This window comes from Trichomonas vaginalis, chromosome V (genome assembly GCF_026262505.1).
Source record: "Trichomonas vaginalis G3 chromosome V, whole genome shotgun sequence".
Taxonomy (NCBI): Eukaryota; Parabasalia; order Trichomonadida; family Trichomonadidae; genus Trichomonas; species Trichomonas vaginalis.
This window is the reverse complement of record NC_067207.1, coordinates 22348903-22368953: the sequence shown is the minus strand read 5'-3', so window position 1 is coordinate 22368953 and position 20051 is coordinate 22348903. Positions and strand designations below refer to the sequence as shown.

Genomic DNA, 20051 nt, shown 5'->3' with positions numbered 1-20051 from the left:
CTTTTCTTAATAGGTCAAGTTCTTATTTACGTTAAAAGTATGATATTTACAAATATCAAAGTTATCATGTTTTTTGAGAAATTATGAGAAACAAACAAAAAATGAAAAAGATAGGAATAGCAATGAATAGTGATGTGGGTATAGAAAATGTAAGAGATATGAATGCAAAAGCAATCAGTATTTAGGACATTGACCATAGATTTCGAAAAAAAAATGCTGCATATTGAGCGAAACTATGATTATATTATAGGGCTGTCCTTTAAAGGCATAATGAACCTATTCCCTTTTCATTTTAATCGAATAAGATAGTAAAGATTTTTGAATTAGCTAGAAACTGATGAGATGTTTTCCACAAATCAGATTTTTAATCTCTATAATGCATAATTCACTCAATATCTCAATTTTGAATTGCGAGATATTTTTGCTATCGGTTTCGCACTTTTGACACAATAGCAAGAGGGTTCTATAAGCATTATTATCAACGTAGAATCTGAATATCATATCAGAAAATGTCGCAAATCTGACATTTACCCGACAAAATAGCAAAAATAATTGAATACTTTTCGCAAAAACTTTAAAAATCGATAAAAATATGAAATATAGATATTAAGAGACTTTTTTTATATTAATATAAAAAAAAAAAAAAAAAAAAAGGTAGTGGGGCTTCCAGGCACTTCGTGCCTTCTAGCCCTGAAGATGTTTAGTATAAATGAAGTTTTTATTCGGAAAATTGTTAGTCTTCTTGGTCGAAAACATTATATAATGTTTCACTTTTCACAAATTTATTCCATGCGGTTCTCCTCGGAAAGAGCAAACTGTTCCATCTGCTTGCCGGATGTGAAAACGGTGTTCATCTTTGTGTCCGTCTCGGCAAAGTCGAAAGAGCATGTGTAAAGAGCAATCTTGACGTCGTCTTTGCGGCGGATGGTGCCAACAACTTCACGTGGAATAGCAAAGCCTTTGACAACAAACGAGTCTTGGATAGAACCACCAAGTGCTTTAGCGTAGCGGACGTTGTCGACGTTGAAGCGAAGATTGTGGTTTGGATATGCCATCAAACATGCTTCCGCAGCAATGTTTGAAAGGAAGTCAGCGTCTAAGTACTGGTGTGAGGAGAGTGGTGTCTTTAAGCAAGCAGCAACGGATGCTTTGTCGTCAACGTTGAATTTATTGCCAAGATCAAGTGTTGGAAGAATGCGAAGTGCTTCGGCAAGTGCTTTCTGGTAGCCTGCAACAATATCTTTTGTGTTGATACCGGCACGAACAAGCTCAGTAGCACGGCGAAGAAGCTCACCACCGAAAACTAAAACAAAGTTTGTGCCATCGCCAACTTGCTCAGCTTGCATCTGTGATGCGGTGACAAGCATCTTGGCGGCGGATGCTGGATTTCAGCCTCGTTCAAGATGGTGGCTGCATCACCAGTAACATAGAGTTTGCCAAAGTGGTTTTTGATAATTTTCTTCATACCGTTCGGACCAATCGACGTGCGTGTGAGTTCGCTTAAATCAACAACTGCGTCGATGTTCTGAAGGAGAACTTCATCTACACCGGAGAAATAGCGGGTGCCGTCCTTGAAAAAGCCATTAAATGATAACTTATTTGCTGCCATTTCAAATGTGGTCAGGTGATTTTAGAGATTTTCGTTTATTAATTTTTTTTTTGAAAATGGGAGGCATCACCTGAACACTCATTGGTTAAATGGCACATTCGATATGATATTACAGGTAATTTCTTTTTTAAAACTCATTTTTCTTTTGATATTTTCTAATTTCAAATTCTCTTATGTTTGTCCGCGCTATTTTGGCTCAATTTCTTATTATTATATAGATAGCATTAGGTTATTAGATTCTAAATCGGATGCTTAGATTCAATCATTCTAATTCTCACCTCACTCTTCATTCAATATTTTGCTTGATATCTCTATTTTTAGAGGCATTCGCGTTTTAGGTATAAAAAAGATAAAAAATGTAATTTCTGGTTATAATATATGTAAAATTCCTTAATTTTCTCTATCATTCTGTAAATTTTATGATTATATTAAAGAAATCTCATCATAACCTTTAATACTCTAGGAAATAAGATCAAATTCTGACTATACCTATTTATAACAAAGAAATAAAAATGAAAATGCATACAATAGCAGTATAGATATACAATGCCTGAAGAAAGATCAAATATGGTTACTGCGCATGCTAAATTCATGATAATGATTAATATTTCGCTTTTTGTCATGGCCGATACAAAACTTTACAAGAGGTCAATTTTTGTTCAGAAAAAATTGAGAGAGGGTCTACGGTTTTGGTCTCTCTCTTTTCCTGATGTCTGCAAAGCTCGTCAAGAATGCTGGCTACTTCTCACGTTTCCAAACAAAGTTCCGCAGGCGGCGTGAGGCTAAGACTGACTACGTCCAGCGTACTCAGCTCATCCAGCAAGACAAGACAAAGTATGGTGCTGCCAAGTACCGCCTTGTCGCTCGTATCACAAACACAAAGGTTATCGCTCAGATCGTTGTTGCCGAACTCACAGGTGATAAGACAGTCTGCCAGGCTCTCTCCACAGAACTTCCAAAGTACGGCATCAAGTCTTTCCAACTACCCAGCTGCTTATGCTACAGGTCTTCTTGTTGCTCGCCGCTTCCTCACACAGATGAAGCTCGCCGATGTCTTCAAGACAGAGATCACAGAGGAATACCTCAACGATGAAGAGAACAGACGCCCATTCAAGGTCATCCTCGATGTTGGTCTTGCTCGTACAACAACAGGCGCTAAGGTCTTCTCCGTCATGAAGGGTGCCGTCGATGGTGGCCTCTTCATCCCACACAACGTCTGCCGCCTCGCCTGCAAGTTCGACAAGAAGGACAAGGATGCTGGCAAGGACCGCAAGGACGTCCCAGCTGAAAAGATCGTTAAGGGCAACCAGTACTACATCCTTGGTGGCGCTGTTGCTGATTACATGCGCAAGCTTAAGAAGGAATCCGAAGAGAAGTATAACAAGCAATTCTCTCGTTATGTTAAGGCTGGTATTACTGCTGATTCATTAGAAAAGATTTATAAGGATGCTCATGCTGCCATTAGAAAGAACCCAGCTGCTACAGTTATTGCTGATAAGAAGAAACACGCTGAGGAGATGAAGCAGAAGCACGCTCCAAAGAAGCCACAGACAAAGAAGCTCTCCTTCGAAGAGAAGCGCAAGATCCTTAACGAACATCTTGCCGCTGCTGGACTTCCACCACGTAAGTAAAGTAGTTACTTAATTTGGTTTGGTTGTTGAATTAATTTAATAATTTTTTTTAATTTTTTTTATTCTTTCGTGAGTTAATTTGTTTTCATAAGTAAGTAGTTCTATCTTATTTGCTTCTCGATTTGAAATACGAGTTCTTTCATGATTATTCAAAATATTTAATTCGTTATATGAAAAATTTGCTTTGTTACTACTAAAATCCCATTCCTTTCCATAAAATGAAACGATCCAATGAATATATCCTTAATTGCCAATCTAATTTACTAACATTAGGCTTTTGTTATAAAAATATAAACACCATTAACAAGAATGGTTATTTGTTTTAATTAAAAAAATTATATCTTTCCTTATTTGTTTATTAAAAAAACGATAATCAAAAAAACGCTTTTTCGATGACTGATCAAGAAATTTACTTGTTTCCACGGCGACGGAATGTGTACAAGTTCTTTTCTTCTTCCTGGAGAACCTTGCGCTGTTGGTTGACTGTCTGTTGCATGTTGAGCTTCTGAATCATCGGGTTCTTTACAGCCTTCTTTGGAGCCTTTGCGTCTGCCTCGTTCAGCTTCTCTGTGACGATCTTTTCAGCCATTGCGATGATGGCGTCTGTGTGTCTCGCGACAATCTTAACCTGCATGGACATGATACCTTCTGCATCACCACCCTTAACGAGAACTTGTGCGACGAGGGAAGCGACAGCACCCTTGATGATTCTTGCTGCAGCGATGACCTTGAATTCTGCGTCTTCTTCGCCACCGTTGACGAGAATTTCTGCGCAAATGATAAGCAACTCAGCAGCCTCTGTCAAATCCTGAGCGACCTTGATCATACCTGCTTCGTTATCGATCTTTCCGAACTTGGCGATGAGCTGTGCAGTGATTTCTCTTGCACGGACGAGGATCTTTGCTGTAGCCTGGAAGATTGGCTGTGCAGAAGCGACAAGGAATGCTGGAAGAGTGCCTGCAGCTGCCTGGATGTCTGGGATTTCGTGTGTTTCATCAACTGGCTGAACGACATCGACTTGTTGAGCGAACTGGGAAAGTCTTGATGTCATGTCTTCGATAGCCTTTGATGTAGCAGCGAGTTCTCTTGTAACTTCATCCATTGACTCGTCTTCTGGAGCAGCGTTGACTTCGATCTTTGATGCATCGACGGCGACTCTCATTGATGAATCTGATGAGTTTCTCAATGAGTTGATTGCGTCTTCCATTTCTCTCTCGAAGTTAGGTGCTCTGAGCAATCTAGATCTCATTGCGTTCTGTAATGCAGTGATAGCATTAGAGAAGCCGTGCAATGTGGCCTGCTGTTCGACCTGTGATCTTGTATCTGCTGTTGCTCTTGCCATACCTAATGCCTTCTCCGCGAATGAGTTTGCGAGCTTTGTGAGTGTCAACAAAGCGTGGAGAAGTTCACCAGATGGAGTAAGGTTGGCATCAGTGACCTTCTTGAACTCAGTGATGCCTTGTTCGAGCTGTCTCTTTGCGAGATCCATTTCATCGAGAGCGTCTGTTGGAGAGATCGCTTTGTCTGGGAGTGGTGGCAACTCGTACTTCTCTGGGACTTTGGCGGCTGATGCTGGATCTGGTTCGATGATGATCCTGTCTGTGAGGAATGGAGAGATCTTTGTGATTCCCAAAAGTGTTGTTGAGATGTTCTTCAATGATGGGAAGAGTTTGTTTGAAGCAAATGGAGAAACGAAATTGAGTGTCTCTGATGCCTTCTGGATATCTGGAATTCCCTTTGTCAATGCGGAGAACTGTGTACCTAACTCTGTGCTGGATGCACCGACAGCCTTGCCTCTGACGGCAGAAACAGATGCTGTCAACTGGGAAATAGCGGCATTCAATGTGTCGACGATTTCACCACGTGTTCCGACCCACATTTCAGGAACCAAAGCGTTGGCTGAGAGAGCAGCAAGTCTGGCCAATTGGATGGCTGCTGTTGACAAGTCAGCGTACATTTGGTTACGTGTCTGGTCGAATTCGTTGATTTCGCCTGTTGGTCTCTGTGGAGATTCGACAATGTTGATCAAAGTATCGAACTGCTTTGACATCTTACGGTTGAGACGTCTGATGTCTGCAGAAAGATCTGTCTTTGATGTCGGGATCTTCTCAGCCAAAACAACAAACTCTACGAATATTGTCATCAATTCAGCGAAACACTCAACCAAAACACGAGACAAAGGTGTGAAAGCGAGGCCACCCAACATGAGGGAGTGCATTGTAAGGACTGTTGCATCTGCTGCACAAACCAACATCTTCTTGAGAGATACATAAACTTGTGGGAGCTGATCAGCCTTTGGAGTCTTTGCGAATGTCAACAAAAGGTTGACTTCATCGCGGAACAACTCAGCCTTGTCGTAAACGAAATCGCAGACAGTATCGGAGTCTCTGATTCCTTCCAACTGGTAGAACATTGATGGTTCTAAGTGTGCGAGTTTCTCAGAGAACTTCTGGATGAACGATACCAATGTATGGTCACTCTTTGACTGTGTGATTGACTTCAATAAGCTGGAAGCATCGATATCTTGTGGTGCAACCAATGACAAAGCAGCGAATTCAGAGAGTGCTTCGACAGCAGCAATTGAATCTTGGAGTGTTGCATCCTTTCCTTTCATTCTGAGGACGTTCAATGCGTTGATTACCTGTTGGATGATTGTTGCAGAGTACTTCTCGATTTCCTTCTGCTTCAGTTTGGAAATTGGTGCCAAAGCTCTGATCTGTGTTGCACAGGCGATGATCTTCATGTACTGTGCTTGTGCAGTGCCTCTTGCGTTCTCGAGGAGTTCTATGATTAGATCAACGAGTTCCTTGTGGAGTTTCTGGATGTGTGGAGAAACTGTCTTACCGTAAGAGTTCTCTGTGGCTGCGAGGGAAACAGAGAGAGATGTGAATGCTTCGAGGAATGCAGATCTGTCTGTTGTCGCTGAAGTGATGAGTTTCATGATGGCGTTGTTCATCTTCTTGAGGCCATCTGCGACTTCGACTGTCTGTACCTGTGTTGCATCGAACCACTGCATCAAAACAGATCTTGCATCAGAAGACTTTGAGCGTTTAAGTCTTCTGATGATGTACTTAGCGAATGATTTGACGAGTGTTGAGTGGATGTTATCAGCCATGGCATCGAACTTCTTGATCTCCTGTATGTCTGCTGGGATCTTGTAAGCGAGAACTGGCTGTGGCAACTGTGCAATTGATGCGAGCAAATCATTGAGATTTGTGATGAATTTCTGGAAGAATGTTGGAAGGTTCACTCTATCCTTGTTGTCTTCGCCTGATGCAATGGATTTGACAAGTGGCCAAATAACTTCTGTCGTTGACTTGAGAAAGTTAATTGATCCTGTGAGTGGTTCAGCGAGTGGTTGCTGCTTCTGCTGGAAGGAGTCAACTAACAAAGCCATTGTGAATGGAATAGACATGAAATAGAGTGCTGTGACATCAGCTCTGTCGACAAGTTGTTGAACAGACTGTGACAAAGCAATTGCACGTGTTGTGAATGAAATGATCGAGCAGACAAAAGCTTCTGCATTGGCAAAGTTCATCAATGATGCTAATTGGCTGGCCATTGATGGTAATCTTGTGTTTGCCTTTGCAAGAGCTGTTGAAGCGATCTTGAAGAGTGGGAATGATGGGGATTCAGCGTTTCTGTTGGAGAGATCAATGAACTGCTGTCCTGGCTGTGCGAAATTGTTCAATTGGTTGATTAATTTGACAATTCCATCAGCTTCAAATGACTGAAGAACAGGAGCAGAGCCCATGATTGTCTGGATTGTCTTGACAGCTTCTGTTGTGCTGGCAATGTACTGCTGCATTGACATTGTCTGGAAAATACCCATCGGGAAGGACAAAATTCCTTGGACAGTGTCCGCTCTTAAGTGAACTGTTGCAGATGTGGTAAGATAGAACTGGAGTAACCAGTTGGCGTATCTGTTACCTGCATGGGTGAGCTTCTCGCAGTGTTGCTGCATCTGGACTTTGATGTCTGGTTCAGTGCATGTTGATGCAAGTTTTGATAATGGAGATGGAAGGGAACCAAGCGCATCGAAGAAGAGCTGCTGCTGGTTAACGAAGTTTGGATCGGTTGGAATGAAGTCCAAAATGGTCTTCGATGTCTGAAGAACGTAATTAATCTCGCCAAGGTATTCATCGTTGAAGTATTCAAGGTTTGCATCGATAATGTTGATGAGTTGAAGCATTGCTTGACGTGACTCTGTGAATATGGACTTTGTGATGTCTGTAATCTTGAGGGCAAGAGTATTAAGAAGATCTTCAGCTTCTGTAAGGGATGGGAAGACGTAGCTTGCGAATCTTGCAATAGAAGCAATAACCTGGGCAGTCATTTCTGGATTCGAGGCACAAATACTTGTCATTGCGATAAGTGATGTGACAACATCCATATTCTGACCGTAACCGAATGGAGCGAAGAACTGGGCAAGGAGACTTGACTGCTTAAGCATTTCTTCGAGCGACTTGTTCTGAAGGAACGCTCCGGTAAAGTTCTTAATTACATCTGTAAGTTCTTTAAGCTTAAGCTTAACGACAAATAAGTTGAGAGTTTGTGCGAATGATACAATTGCCTTTGTGATGTCTGTGAACTCGACGGTGTTGTTCAATGGTTGTTGGAAAGCAGCAACAAATTTATAAAGTGGGAAAATGAAGGTTCCGAGGATTTGTGTGATATCGGCGGTAACCTTTGCCATATCGGATGAATGCTCGGCGATTGTGCCGCAAACGTTGAAGACTTGTTGACCCCATTTCATAAAAGCGTCGGCCTGGGCTTTGATATTTTCTACGGTAGATAAGAAAATGAGGTTAACAGCAAGCTGGTCGAAAGCGACATAAAAAGCAGCTAAAGCGTGGTAAAGTTCGAGTTTGGAATTATCGAGTTTTGGTGCTTTTGGAGCTTGTTGTTGCTCGTAAATTGTAAGATTCTGAACGATGGCGTTTGCATGATTCTCAACCCAGCTGACAGATTTCTGAACGTCCTGAAGAATCTGAGCAACGGATGGGGCAGAGCTTCCTCCAAGGGTTACCATTGTCTTTTCGAGAGTTAAGAAATAATCTTTTGCTTCATTAATACCTTTGATGATCTTATTTGCTTGTGGTAACTTCGGCTCGACCTTTTCGGCATATTGAAGTAATACTCCCCAAAGAGCTTGGATTTTTTGATAACTCGAATAAATAATAGGCTGGCCACCAGATGGTGTATATGGAATGTGATCTTGAATAACTTTAAGGAGTTGTGGAATATAAGATGCCAAAATGAGAGTTCTATTCGCTGTAAAACCATATGGAGACAGCACGAAAGAGACAGTATCTCTCGTAACTAAGTCCTCTGGCTTTGTTAATTTGAATTTGGATAAGGAGGTAATAAACTGAGTGTATCCTCTCATCCACAGATATTTTTATTTCTTCTTTTCTCATAAATTTTGAATCGAAAACGATTAACTTTTGTCTCAAAGTGAAGTGATTATATCCCATAATTCTTGATGGGATTATTCTATGATAATAGACTATCATAATTCGGAAAATGTAAAATGATATTTTTTTGATCAGCCTAGGAAATTTTACGTCTCACTCATGATTGGAGCAGTGTTTTAATTTATATCGAAGCAAACTATTTAATTCCAAGACTTGCTTTGCATCCACGAGTGCAAGGATATGGTCGTCTGGTTTTAAAAAATCATGACTTATGATTGATTTCATAATCCCTTTAAGCATAACCATACATTTTTTACCTTTTAACAAATGCATGGATGATGTGAAATATATACTTTTGATGTGAAAGACTAATTCTTATTATTCAAGATTTTTTGATTGAAATTATTTCCTAAATATCTGCGATAATAGGGTTATTAGTTGAAAAAAAATAAAATACTAAATACATACTGCACTTCTTGTATTTGCCCAATAAGAAAGGTCCCATAAAAAGTGGTTATCCCTGAAAAGTTGTCAAACCGCTATTTATCGAAATGATTTTATTGTATTTTAAGATCAAAATTATTTTTAGAACAATATTTTTCATATTTTTTATTTGAGATCATATTGAAAATTTTAATTGTAATCCAATCAATAAATTTCATTAAAGATAATATATACATCTAATCAAATATTTAAAATTATCATAAAATTAGTATTTCTCATTTTTTTAATTTTAATTATTCGAGGAAATTATTTTTGAGTAGGGGTAATTTTAGCTAAAAGTGACACGCCTGTAAAAGTGACACACTCGTGAAGGGTGTGATTACCGATCGGTAATTTCGACAGTTTAGAATTTAAAATTTTTTATGGAACTGTTGCGAGTTTCATAAAGAATTTAAGGAATATAAGCAAAGATTTGAATCAAAATCTTAGACCTAAGCCGCTCGATTCGCTCGCGGCTTCCGCGAATTACAGATCAGCAAAGATTTGAATCAAAATCTTCGAACTAAGCCGATCGCTTCGCTCGCGGCTTTCTTTATTATTTTAAATTTGCATATTTCCATCAAAAGTTCATAAGGTAAAAAATTTCGTTTATATTATTGCAAAATAAAATCTTCATTATCAAAATAATATTAAATAATAATATAATATAATTTATAAACAACTATTATTTAATAAAGTTTAATTGCCAAGGTTCATCTAATTTTTTGATTTTTAATGTTTTATGAATTTTATTTATTATGTATATATCTAATGAAGATTATATATGTAGAAGATAAGTACCTTAATATGTACGTAAAGTAGTAAGTTTTGACAATGAAAATAAGCTCTGTGACCATGTAAATATATATCTATGCAAAACGAGAGGTTATGCCATAATTTTTTTAGTTATCAAATTTTCCTTTTTTTGAGAGAAGTCTCTCAATAATTTGAGAAGAATCTTTGATATAAAGAGATACACATTTGTAGAACGAAGTAAGTGTTTTCCAAACATTTTATATGTTCATCCTGTATAACAATATAAAGCTGCATAGTGCCATCTTGTGCGTTTGCTATTTTATGCACTTTTCATTGAGATAATCCCTCTTCTCGGGTGATTTTAACAGTCAACTCAATTTTAAAATAAAGATTTCATCAAAATGATTTCGAAATTCGGATATTGATTATATAAATAGCACTGTTAACATATTTTGGATGAGTAAAAAATACCTTGTTTTGTATGCATTTAGTACACCTTTATTTTTGATTAAAACTATAAAATTTTTATTCCTTATATAATAAATAGTATATGTTACATAAACATGAAATTCAATAGCATTCAATTTTGGATTTTTTAGATTTGGTAAATTTTAGAAGAAATAAAATCAGCAATCAAAATAAAGAAACTTTTTTTGTATCTTCTATGATTACCTTTTGGTACTAAATTTTGCATTAATAAGTAAATTATCTGTATTATTCTGTGAGCACAAGCCCTCAGTTATGCTGGTAGTGAATGATGAATCGTCATTTTGCGAAGAGAACGCGATTATTAAGGTAATTTTGAGAATTGTCTTGAATTATTTAAAATTAAAGTTAATTGAATAGGTAGGATAACTAGCCTTTGCTAAATTTGTATAATTTGACCTTATTCTAGTTGGATCTGAGAATATTTTGCTGAAATAATAAATTATATCGCCGATTTATGAAAATTTCTCTGATGGGACCGACTCGCTGAAACGTATTAGTGTTAATGGTAACTTGTCTGAAATTTTCAAATTTTTTTCGAAATCCAAAAAATCACAAACAAAAGCATCAAAATTAGATTTGCATTTAAGGTTTTCATTTTTTTTGGAAAATAAAAATATTTTTCCCCAATAAAGTTTATTTTTACTTTTGAGAGGAATAGAAACGTTATTTTGGAATTTTGAAACGACAGAAATGTTCCATTTTTAATGTAGATTCTAAAATGGGGTCAAATTTTTGATTGAACCGTTATCCATTGAAAAACCTCGATTTTAAAATGTTATTCCAAAATATTCATCTAATGATATAGTATATATTTATTAATTATTACTTTTTATTCAATTTTCACTTTTGGCGGGATTTCATTTTTTTGTTGTTGTATGGGCCATATTGTTCACCAAAACGGAAAACAAAGGCAATGCATAACATTTTACTCCACGAACGTCGTCGACTCTCAGCGCGACAGATGCTTGGTGCTTGCATAATGACCGGAATGCCATATACAAAAGGTGCTCGCTTTCTTTCTCTTTGTGGAACTAAGCCCCCTGTGAAGAGTGGTGTCATGAGACAACAGAGATTTTGTGACGATAAGATTAGAAGACTTAAAAGTATTTCCCTAATGCTGTCGAGAAAGTCCTTCAGTGGTTACTTATCCATTGATGCAAGATGGACGCACAGGCGAAACTCGCCAAGTTGTACAGTAACTGCGCTCGATGCTGTCACAAAAAGAGTTCTTGCATGCGTGAACATCAACCATATTGGTGGAAACAGACAGCATGCTCAGTATTCCGGAGCTTCCAACAATATGGAAAGTGCTGGAACTCGAATCATCTTGAAGCAATTAAAGAAATACAATATCTTGAAAGATGTTAAAGAGATTATTAAAGACCGAGATAACAAAAGTGTCTCTGTCTTTAAAGAATTTGGCGTCTCTCATCTTGAAAGATTCGATCCAGGTCATGTATCAAAAAATATCTCAAAAGATTTTACAAAGTTCTCAGCTTCTCATAAGACAGTTGAAGTTTTCAACGACAAGACTCAGAAGATTGAAAAAATAGAGAGACCTTTCTGGGGTCTGAATGCAAGCCTAAGTATGTGGCTTTGGTCATGTTTTGCCGAAGAAAATATTGACAAACGTACGAAAATGTGGAGAATTGTGTCTACCATTACGTAGGCAATCATTCTTTTTGCGAACCGCACAATTACAAATGCTTTGAATGGCAAAAAGGTGTCAATTCGATCCAACTTCAATTCATGCTCTATGACTGGGTTCACAAATGGACACCCATAGTTTCCAAAGTTTCTTCCATTGGATCTACCTGCATGAATGAAGCGTTTAACTCCAAAATTGCATGCTATTTGGACAAATCAAGAGCCTGGAAGAACATTAACATTAGAGTTAACGTTGCAATCTTAGAATGGAATGATCCAGAGCATTTTCTCGGAGATATACAAAAAGCATTACATCTTCCCCACTTCCAGAAGATTGTGTCAAATCATTTGAAGAGAATTGTTACTCCAAAATGATATTGAAACAAAAAACTGTTACAAAAGGTTCTAAAAAACAGAACAAATACAAAAAATCCATTCAGAGTGTACCAGGAGGAGATTATCAAGTTTTCAAGTCCGAATGGGAATCAGAAGACGAAGACATTGATGACTTTGATTAACGAAAATTACATTTTATTTATTGTTTTTGTTTTTAATTAAATTATTATTATGCTCATTTTCTTATTTTGATTTTTTCTCATTATGATATAAATAATTTATTAATGCATTTATCCAATAATTATGCTATGATATTTTTATGCCTTATTTCATTTCTCTTATATTTGATAATCTGGTAAAATATAGTTCAGACTATAATCATTTTAGATTATTGATATATTTATATAGGTTAGAATAAAATTAGTTTCATTTTCTACTTTTATTTTGAATTAATAATTTATAATATCAAATATTATGGCGTAACCTCTCCTTTAAATAATATATATATATAGGCCTATAGAGTTTATTGGCACTCTCAAAACTCTAGAATTTTGAGTTTACTATACCCTTAATATGTACGTAAATTTTAATAAATTTATACAACATTAAAAATTTATGAATAAAAACTTGATATAAAATAAATTTTTATTTTTACTAAGAAAAAAAAAGGTTTTTGATAATAAATTTATTTTATTTCGAAAAAGTAACAATAATCGTAAAAGGGTATTGATGGGCTTGCTAAAGTAACTAATTTTAGCTGTCAAATACTTTTGTATTTTGAAGTAAATTAGTATAAATTTGCTTTTACTTTTATTTCGAAAAAGTAACAATAATCGTAAAAGGGTATTGATAGGCTTGCTAAAGTAACTAATTTTAGCTGTCAAATACTTTTGTATTTTGAAGTAAATTAGTATAAATTTGCTTTTACTTTTATTTCGAAAAAGTAACAATAATCGTAAAAGGGTATTGATAGGCTTGCTAAAGTAACTAATTTTAGCTGTCAAATACTTTTGTATTTTGAAGTAAATTAGTATAAATTTGATATTATTTTAACTCCCTTTGAAAACCTCAATTTTCCATACAGAGGGAACGGGAATAGCATCCAATATTCCCTGAGAATGGTTGCGCATTCTCAGTTCCCTCTATATTTCGAACGAAGCTCTCATCGGTCTTTTTTTTAATACTAAACGTTTTTTTCCCTGTCACTTTTAGCTAAAATTTGGGTTTGCCATTATTTTTTCGGGAGGGCAATTAACTATCGATTTTTAGATATTTATTGTGAGACAATTGATGATTAAAATCGCTTCAGTAAAGATATATCAATTTATAATCATAACTTATTCATATTTAACTGATATGTATATCATCTAACCATTTCAAACCAAAGAGATAATAGGTTTGTAACAAATGATACCGATAATAAAAGATTAATTAAGCAAATCTATGATATGTACATGCAATTTTCATTTATTATTATGCCACTTAGATCTTAAATATTGTTTGATATATTAGATTTTTTCGAACTTATTAATTGATTTCTCAAATAAAATTGCTGATAATCATTTTGCCCAACGTTACTCTGAACATCAAAGAATATCAGCAGAAATTTCTCATATGTAAATTGCCATAAAATTAAAAAAAGTATATCAATAAGAAGTTTATGCTCTATCATTTGTGCACATTGTAACACTGTTGTTTCTTTTTACTTCCTGATACTCAATTCTCAATACAAACATCAGAATTCTGCTATAGTCTTGTTCATCAATGAGCCTTAATTTACTAATTGTTCTCAATTTCATTTTATTATTTATAATGCACTTGTTTATTCCTCCTTCATGAATAATTTAATCTCTCACAGACTATGGTTACTAGAAAGGTTCCATAAAAAGAACATGAAGAGTGGTTTTACAGCAGATCCATATGAATTATCTCTTTAACATTAAAATATAAAATAATAAAGATGATTGAAAAGAGAAATATTGAGCACATAATGCCAAATATTTGTATTCAGAGATCGTGATTGTAGTATAGCCTGTGAAATCTTCAACAACAAAACGATTATAACTGAGCGCTTTGAAGTTGGAAGATGATATCTTGGATACAGATTTAGGATATATGATCGTGCTTATATTTGTGTTCATTTTGAGTATTTCATCTTGATATTCGTATCTATTATTCTCATTAGTCGATGATATAACAACTGTTCTATTTTCTTTGTAATATGTTGCATATAAACTTGAATTCGTATAAATAATATCTTTTTTCTGAACTGCTGAATTATAAAATCCGAATCCATATGGATCATACCATGCTATTTCTTTTGTTGAATTTTCTTTTCGATAAATTGTTATAGATTTAATTGATTTTGGCTCATATAACAAACCTGTAATAGATTGGACTGTCTGCGGTATATATAAATGCTCAACATTTTGCAAACAACCTGTTGCACCTGGAAGTATTGAAGTTACCCCATATGGTATCGTTAATATTTTAGACTGGTAATTTGGTGGCACATTTACCAATTTCGTCATATCTTTTGAGTACAAAATTCCGTCTTTTACTTGAAAATTCGCTTGATTCTCATCAATTGAGTATTTTTCTAATTTATTATTAAACTCAAGAGGTCCTCTGTGATGAAACGTAGTAAGGTGAAATGGAATGTGAATTTCAGTAATTTGAGATTTTGAGATGATGTTATTACCAAACTCTTCAACTGAATCAGGAAATTCAATTGTTTCCAATTTGTAATAATCCATAAATGCTGAATCTTCAATTTTTTTAACCGGACCATGGATTTTAATATGAACCGCATCAATTTTATGCTCCCATTGGTTACTATCAATAGAATTTGCACTAGTAGTGATTGTAAGTGTTTTGGTTGGCTCATCCCAATCATATCCCGTTCAAAAATGTATGAGTTAAATTAGGAAAAAATTGAAAAAATTTGAATGATAACTATATATTTCTACTTTTGTTCTAAAATAGCATGTAAGTTAGATTGAATCGAAATAGAGCCCTAATAATTCAATGCTGAATAATTCAAAATGAATCCGCGGCAATTGAAAATTTGATTGTTAATTTTTTATGCAAATTTTTTCCCCTATTGAATCACAATGATTAATGGAAAATTGCAAAAGAATCAATTTTTATTTCAATTCAATATTACTATAATTTCTCTCATTGGAATAGCACTTCTCAATGATATCAGAAAAATCGATGATTACTCACTCAAAACACAGGCTTTTATAATCATTTTTTTTTGATGTGATTATAAAATAACATAAAAAATTAATAAAGGAGCGTGTAAAGAGAAATATTGATGACACAGGAATGTGTATTTGAAGTTATAGATAGAAATTGTAGTGTAGTTTGTGAAATCATCAACTGTGAATTGATTGTGACTAAGAGGTTTGAAAGAAGATGATGATATCTTTGATACAGATTTAGGATATATGATCGTGTTTATGTTCGTGTTCATTTTAAGTATTTCATCTTGATATTCGTATCTATTACTCTCATTAGTTGATGATATAACAACTGTTCTATTTTCTTTATAATATGTTGCATATAAACTTGAATTCGTATAAATAATATCTTTTTTCTGAACTGCTGAATTATAAAATCCGAATCCATATGGGTCAGACCAAGCAATTTCTTCATATGGATTTTGCTTTCGATATATTGTTACAGATTTGATAGCTTTAGGTCGAAATAAAAGCGCCGTAATAGATTGGACTGTTTGAGGTATATATAAATGCTCAACTATTTGTAAGCATTCTGTAGAACCGGAAAGTATTGAAGTTACTCCAAAAGGAACTGTTAGTATTTTAGACTGATAATTTGGAGGAACACATACTAATTTATCATATCTTTAGAGAATAAAATGCCATCTAGTACTTGATAATTCGGTTGATTTTCATCTATTGTATATTTTTCTAGTTTATAATTATGTTCGAGAGGTTCACTGGTATGGAATACTCTAAGATGATACGGAATGTGAAATTCTCTAATTTGTGAACTTGTGATAATATTATTACCAAATTCTTCAACTGAATCAGGAAATTCGATTGTTTCAAGTTTAACATAATCAGTAAATGCAAATTCGCCTATCTTTTTAACCGGACCTTGAATTTTAATATGAACTGCTTCTTGTTTTTTCTCTGATTGAGGTTCTTCAAATGATGCTGAACTTGTGGTAATAGTGAGAGTTTTCGATGACAGATCCCAATCATACTTGTATGCTAATGCATCTTATAAGATTAAAAAAAAAATTAGGGTTTTCCTAAAAGTACAAAACCGATTATTTTACATTCAAACTGCGTATTATTTGGACGTTTAAAAATCTATCGGCGTAAAGTGGACAAAAGATGTATTTATTTTTTCTTTTATATATTTTGCATACGCAATTGTTGCTATACTTTATTAATGGATTTGATTATTTATAATCGTCAACTCCAAATAATCGTCAAATTCGAATTTTAAATAATCAGTTTTGCGCTTTTTTTGCACCCCATATAAAAACCAAAAATTGAATATTATATTTTTTAGGATGCGTAATGATTGCATAAGAAATCAACACACTCATAAATGATTTTCAAATAATTTTGATGCTAGTATTAATTCAATAAATGAATATCATTGGAATGGTTGTAAGTATCAATTCACACTGAAGAAAAACAGAAATGCGCAATAGCGATAGTATTATCATTATGATATAAAATAAAGATATTTTCATCAAAAAAATAAAATAATTTATGGAATATTAGATAATATTAGATAATAATCTGCTTTTTATCCTACTATATCTATAAAAGTTATAAAGAGGATTTGATTATTAGAAATGCAAAAGGATTCTTTACTATGTCAACATTAAAAATAAGGAAGAAGAAATTGAAGATGGTAAAGAGAAACATTGATGACACAGGAATGTGTATTTGAAGTTATAGATAGAAATTGTAGTGTAGTTTGTGAAATCATCAACTGTGAATTGATTGTGACTAAGAGGTTTGAAAGAAGATGATGATATCTTTGATACAGATTTAGGATATATGATCGTGTTTATGTTCGTGTTCATTTTAAGTATTTCATCTTGATATTCGTATCTATTACTCTCATTAGTTGATGATATAACAACTGTTCTATTTTCTTTGTAATATGTTGCATATAAACTTGAATTCGTATAAATAATATCTTTTTTCTGAACTGCTGAATTATAAAATCCGAATCCATATGGATCATACCATGCTATTTCTTTTGTTGAATTTTCTTTTCGATAAATTGTTATAGATTTAATTGATTTTGGCTCATATAACAAACCTGTAATAGATTGGACTGTCTGCGGTATATATAAATGCTCAACATTTTGCAAACAACCTGTTGCACCTGGAAGTATTGAAGTTACTCCATATGGTATCGTTAATATTTTAGACTGGTAATTTGGTGGCACATTTACCAATTTCGTCATATCTTTTGAGTACAAAATTCCGTCTTTTACTTGAAAATTCGCTTGATTCTCATCAATTGAGTATTTTTCTAATTTATTATTAAACTCAAGAGGTCCTCTGTGATGAAACGTAGTAAGGTGAAATGGAATGTGAATTTCAGTAATTTGAGATTTTGAGATGATGTTATTACCAAACTCTTCAACTGAATCAGGAAATTCAATTGTTTCCAATTTGTAATAATCCATAAATGCTGAATCTTCAATTTTTTTAACCGGACCATGGATTTTAATATGAACCGCATCAATTTTATGCTCCCATTGGTTACTATCAATAGAATTTGCACTAGTAGTGATTGTAAGTGTTTTGGTTGGCTCATCCCAATCATATCCCGTTCAAAAATGTATGAGTTAAATTAGGAAAAAATTGAAAAAATTTGAATGATAACTATATATTTCTACTTTTGTTCTAAAATAGCATGTAAGTTAGATTGAATCGAAATAGAGCCCTAATAATTCAATGCTGAATAATTCAAAATGAATCCGCGGCAATTGAAAATTTGATTGTTAATTTTTTATGCAAATTTTTCCCCTATTGAATCACAATGATTAATGGAAAATTGCAAAAGAATCAATTTTTATTTCAATTCAATATTACTATAATTTCTCTCATTGGAATAGCACTTCTCAATGATATCAGAAAAATCGATGATTACTCACTCAAAACACAGGCTTTTATAATCATTTTTTTTTGATGTGATGATATAAAATAACATAAAAAATTAATAAAGGAGCGTGTAAAGAGAAATATTGATGACACAGGAATGTGTATTTGAAGTTATAGATAGAAATTGTAGTGTAGTTTGTGAAATCATCAACTGTGAATTGATTGTGACTAAGAGGTTTGAAAGAAGATGATGATATCTTTGATACAGATTTAGGATATATGATCGTGTTTATGTTCGTGTTCATTTTAAGTATTTCATCTTGATATTCGTATCTATTACTCTCATTAGTTGATGATATAACAACTGTTCTATTTTCTTTATAATATGTTGCATATAAACTTGAATTCGTATAAATAATATCTTTTTTCTGAACTGCTGAATTATAAAATCCGAATCCATATGGGTCAGACCAAGCAATTTCTTCATATGGATTTTGCTTTCGATATATTGTTACAGATTTGATAGCTTTAGGTCGAAATAAAAGCGCCGTAATAGATTGGACTGTTTGAGGTATATATAAATGCTCAACTATTTGTAAGCATTCTGTAGAACCGGAAAGTATTGAAGTTACTCCAAAAGGAACTGTTAGTATTTTAGACTGATAATTTGGAGGAACACATACTAATTTTATCATATCTTTAGAGAATAAAATGCCATCTAGTACTTGATAATTCGGTTGATTTTCATCTATTGTATATTTTTCTAGTTTATAATTATGTTCGAGAGGTTCACTGGTATGGAATACTCTAAGATGATACGGAATGTGAAATTCTCTAATTTGTGAACTTGTGATAATATTATTACCAAATTCTTCAACTGAATCAGGAAATTCGATTGTTTCAAGTTTAACATAATCAGTAAATGCAAATTCGCCTATCTTTTTAACCGGACCTTGAATTTTAATATGAACTGCTTCTTGTTTTTTCTCTGATTGAGGTTCTTCAAATGATGCTGAACTTGTGGTAATAGTGAGAGTTTTCGATGACAGATCCCAATCATACTTGTATGCTAATGCATCTTATAAGATTAAAAAAAAAATTAGGGTTTTCCTAAAAGTACAAAACCGATTATTTTACATTCAAACTGCGTATTATTTGGACGTTTAAAAATCTATCGGCGTAAAGTGGACAAAAGATGTATTTATTTTTTCTTTTATATATTTTGCATACGCAATTGTTGTCTATACTTTATTAATGGATTTGATTATTTATAATCGTCAACTCCAAATAATCGTCAAATTCGAATTTTAAATAATCAGTTTTGCGCTTTTTTTGCACCCCATATAAAAACCAAAAATTGAATATTATATTTTTTAGGATGCGTAATGATTGCATAAGAAATCAACACACTCATAAATGATTTTCAAATAATTTTGATGCTAGTATTAATTCAATAAATGAATATCATTGGAATGGTTGTAAGTATCAATTCACACTGAAGAAAAACAGAAATGCGCAATAGCGATAGTATTATCATTATGATATAAAATAAAGATATTTTCATCAAAAAATAAAA

General features: G+C 34.0%; 1 protein-coding gene and 2 pseudogenes across 3 annotated transcripts, besides 4 other annotated features; 1 reads left to right on the top strand and 2 right to left on the bottom strand.

Annotated features, from left to right (window-relative positions):
- Positions 1-724: part of a mobile genetic element that runs on past the window's edge.
- A 58-nt stretch (positions 725-782) lies between these two features.
- On the bottom strand, positions 783-1634 carry TVAGG3_0383400 (annotated as a pseudogene). Its single transcript has one exon — positions 783-1609. A coding segment is annotated over exon 1 (827 nt).
- Positions 1635-2302: 668 nt separating this feature from the next.
- On the top strand, positions 2303-3248 carry TVAGG3_0383390 (annotated as a pseudogene). The gene has a single exon: positions 2319-3240. A coding segment is annotated over exon 1 (922 nt).
- Positions 3249-3567: 319 nt separating this feature from the next.
- TVAGG3_0383380 (I/LWEQ domain family) lies at positions 3568-8677 on the bottom strand (the record flags this gene model as incomplete). Its single annotated transcript, XM_001307235.2, has 1 exon — positions 3650-8629. One exon carries the CDS (start codon positions 8627-8629, stop codon positions 3650-3652), a length of 4980 nt encoding a protein of 1659 aa, XP_001307236.1.
- Positions 8678-9415: 738 nt separating this feature from the next.
- Positions 9416-9958: a mobile genetic element.
- Positions 9959-11304: 1346 nt separating this feature from the next.
- Positions 11305-12936: a mobile genetic element.
- Positions 12937-12959: 23 nt separating this feature from the next.
- Positions 12960-13598: a mobile genetic element.
- The last annotated feature ends 6453 nt before the right edge of the window (positions 13599-20051 follow it).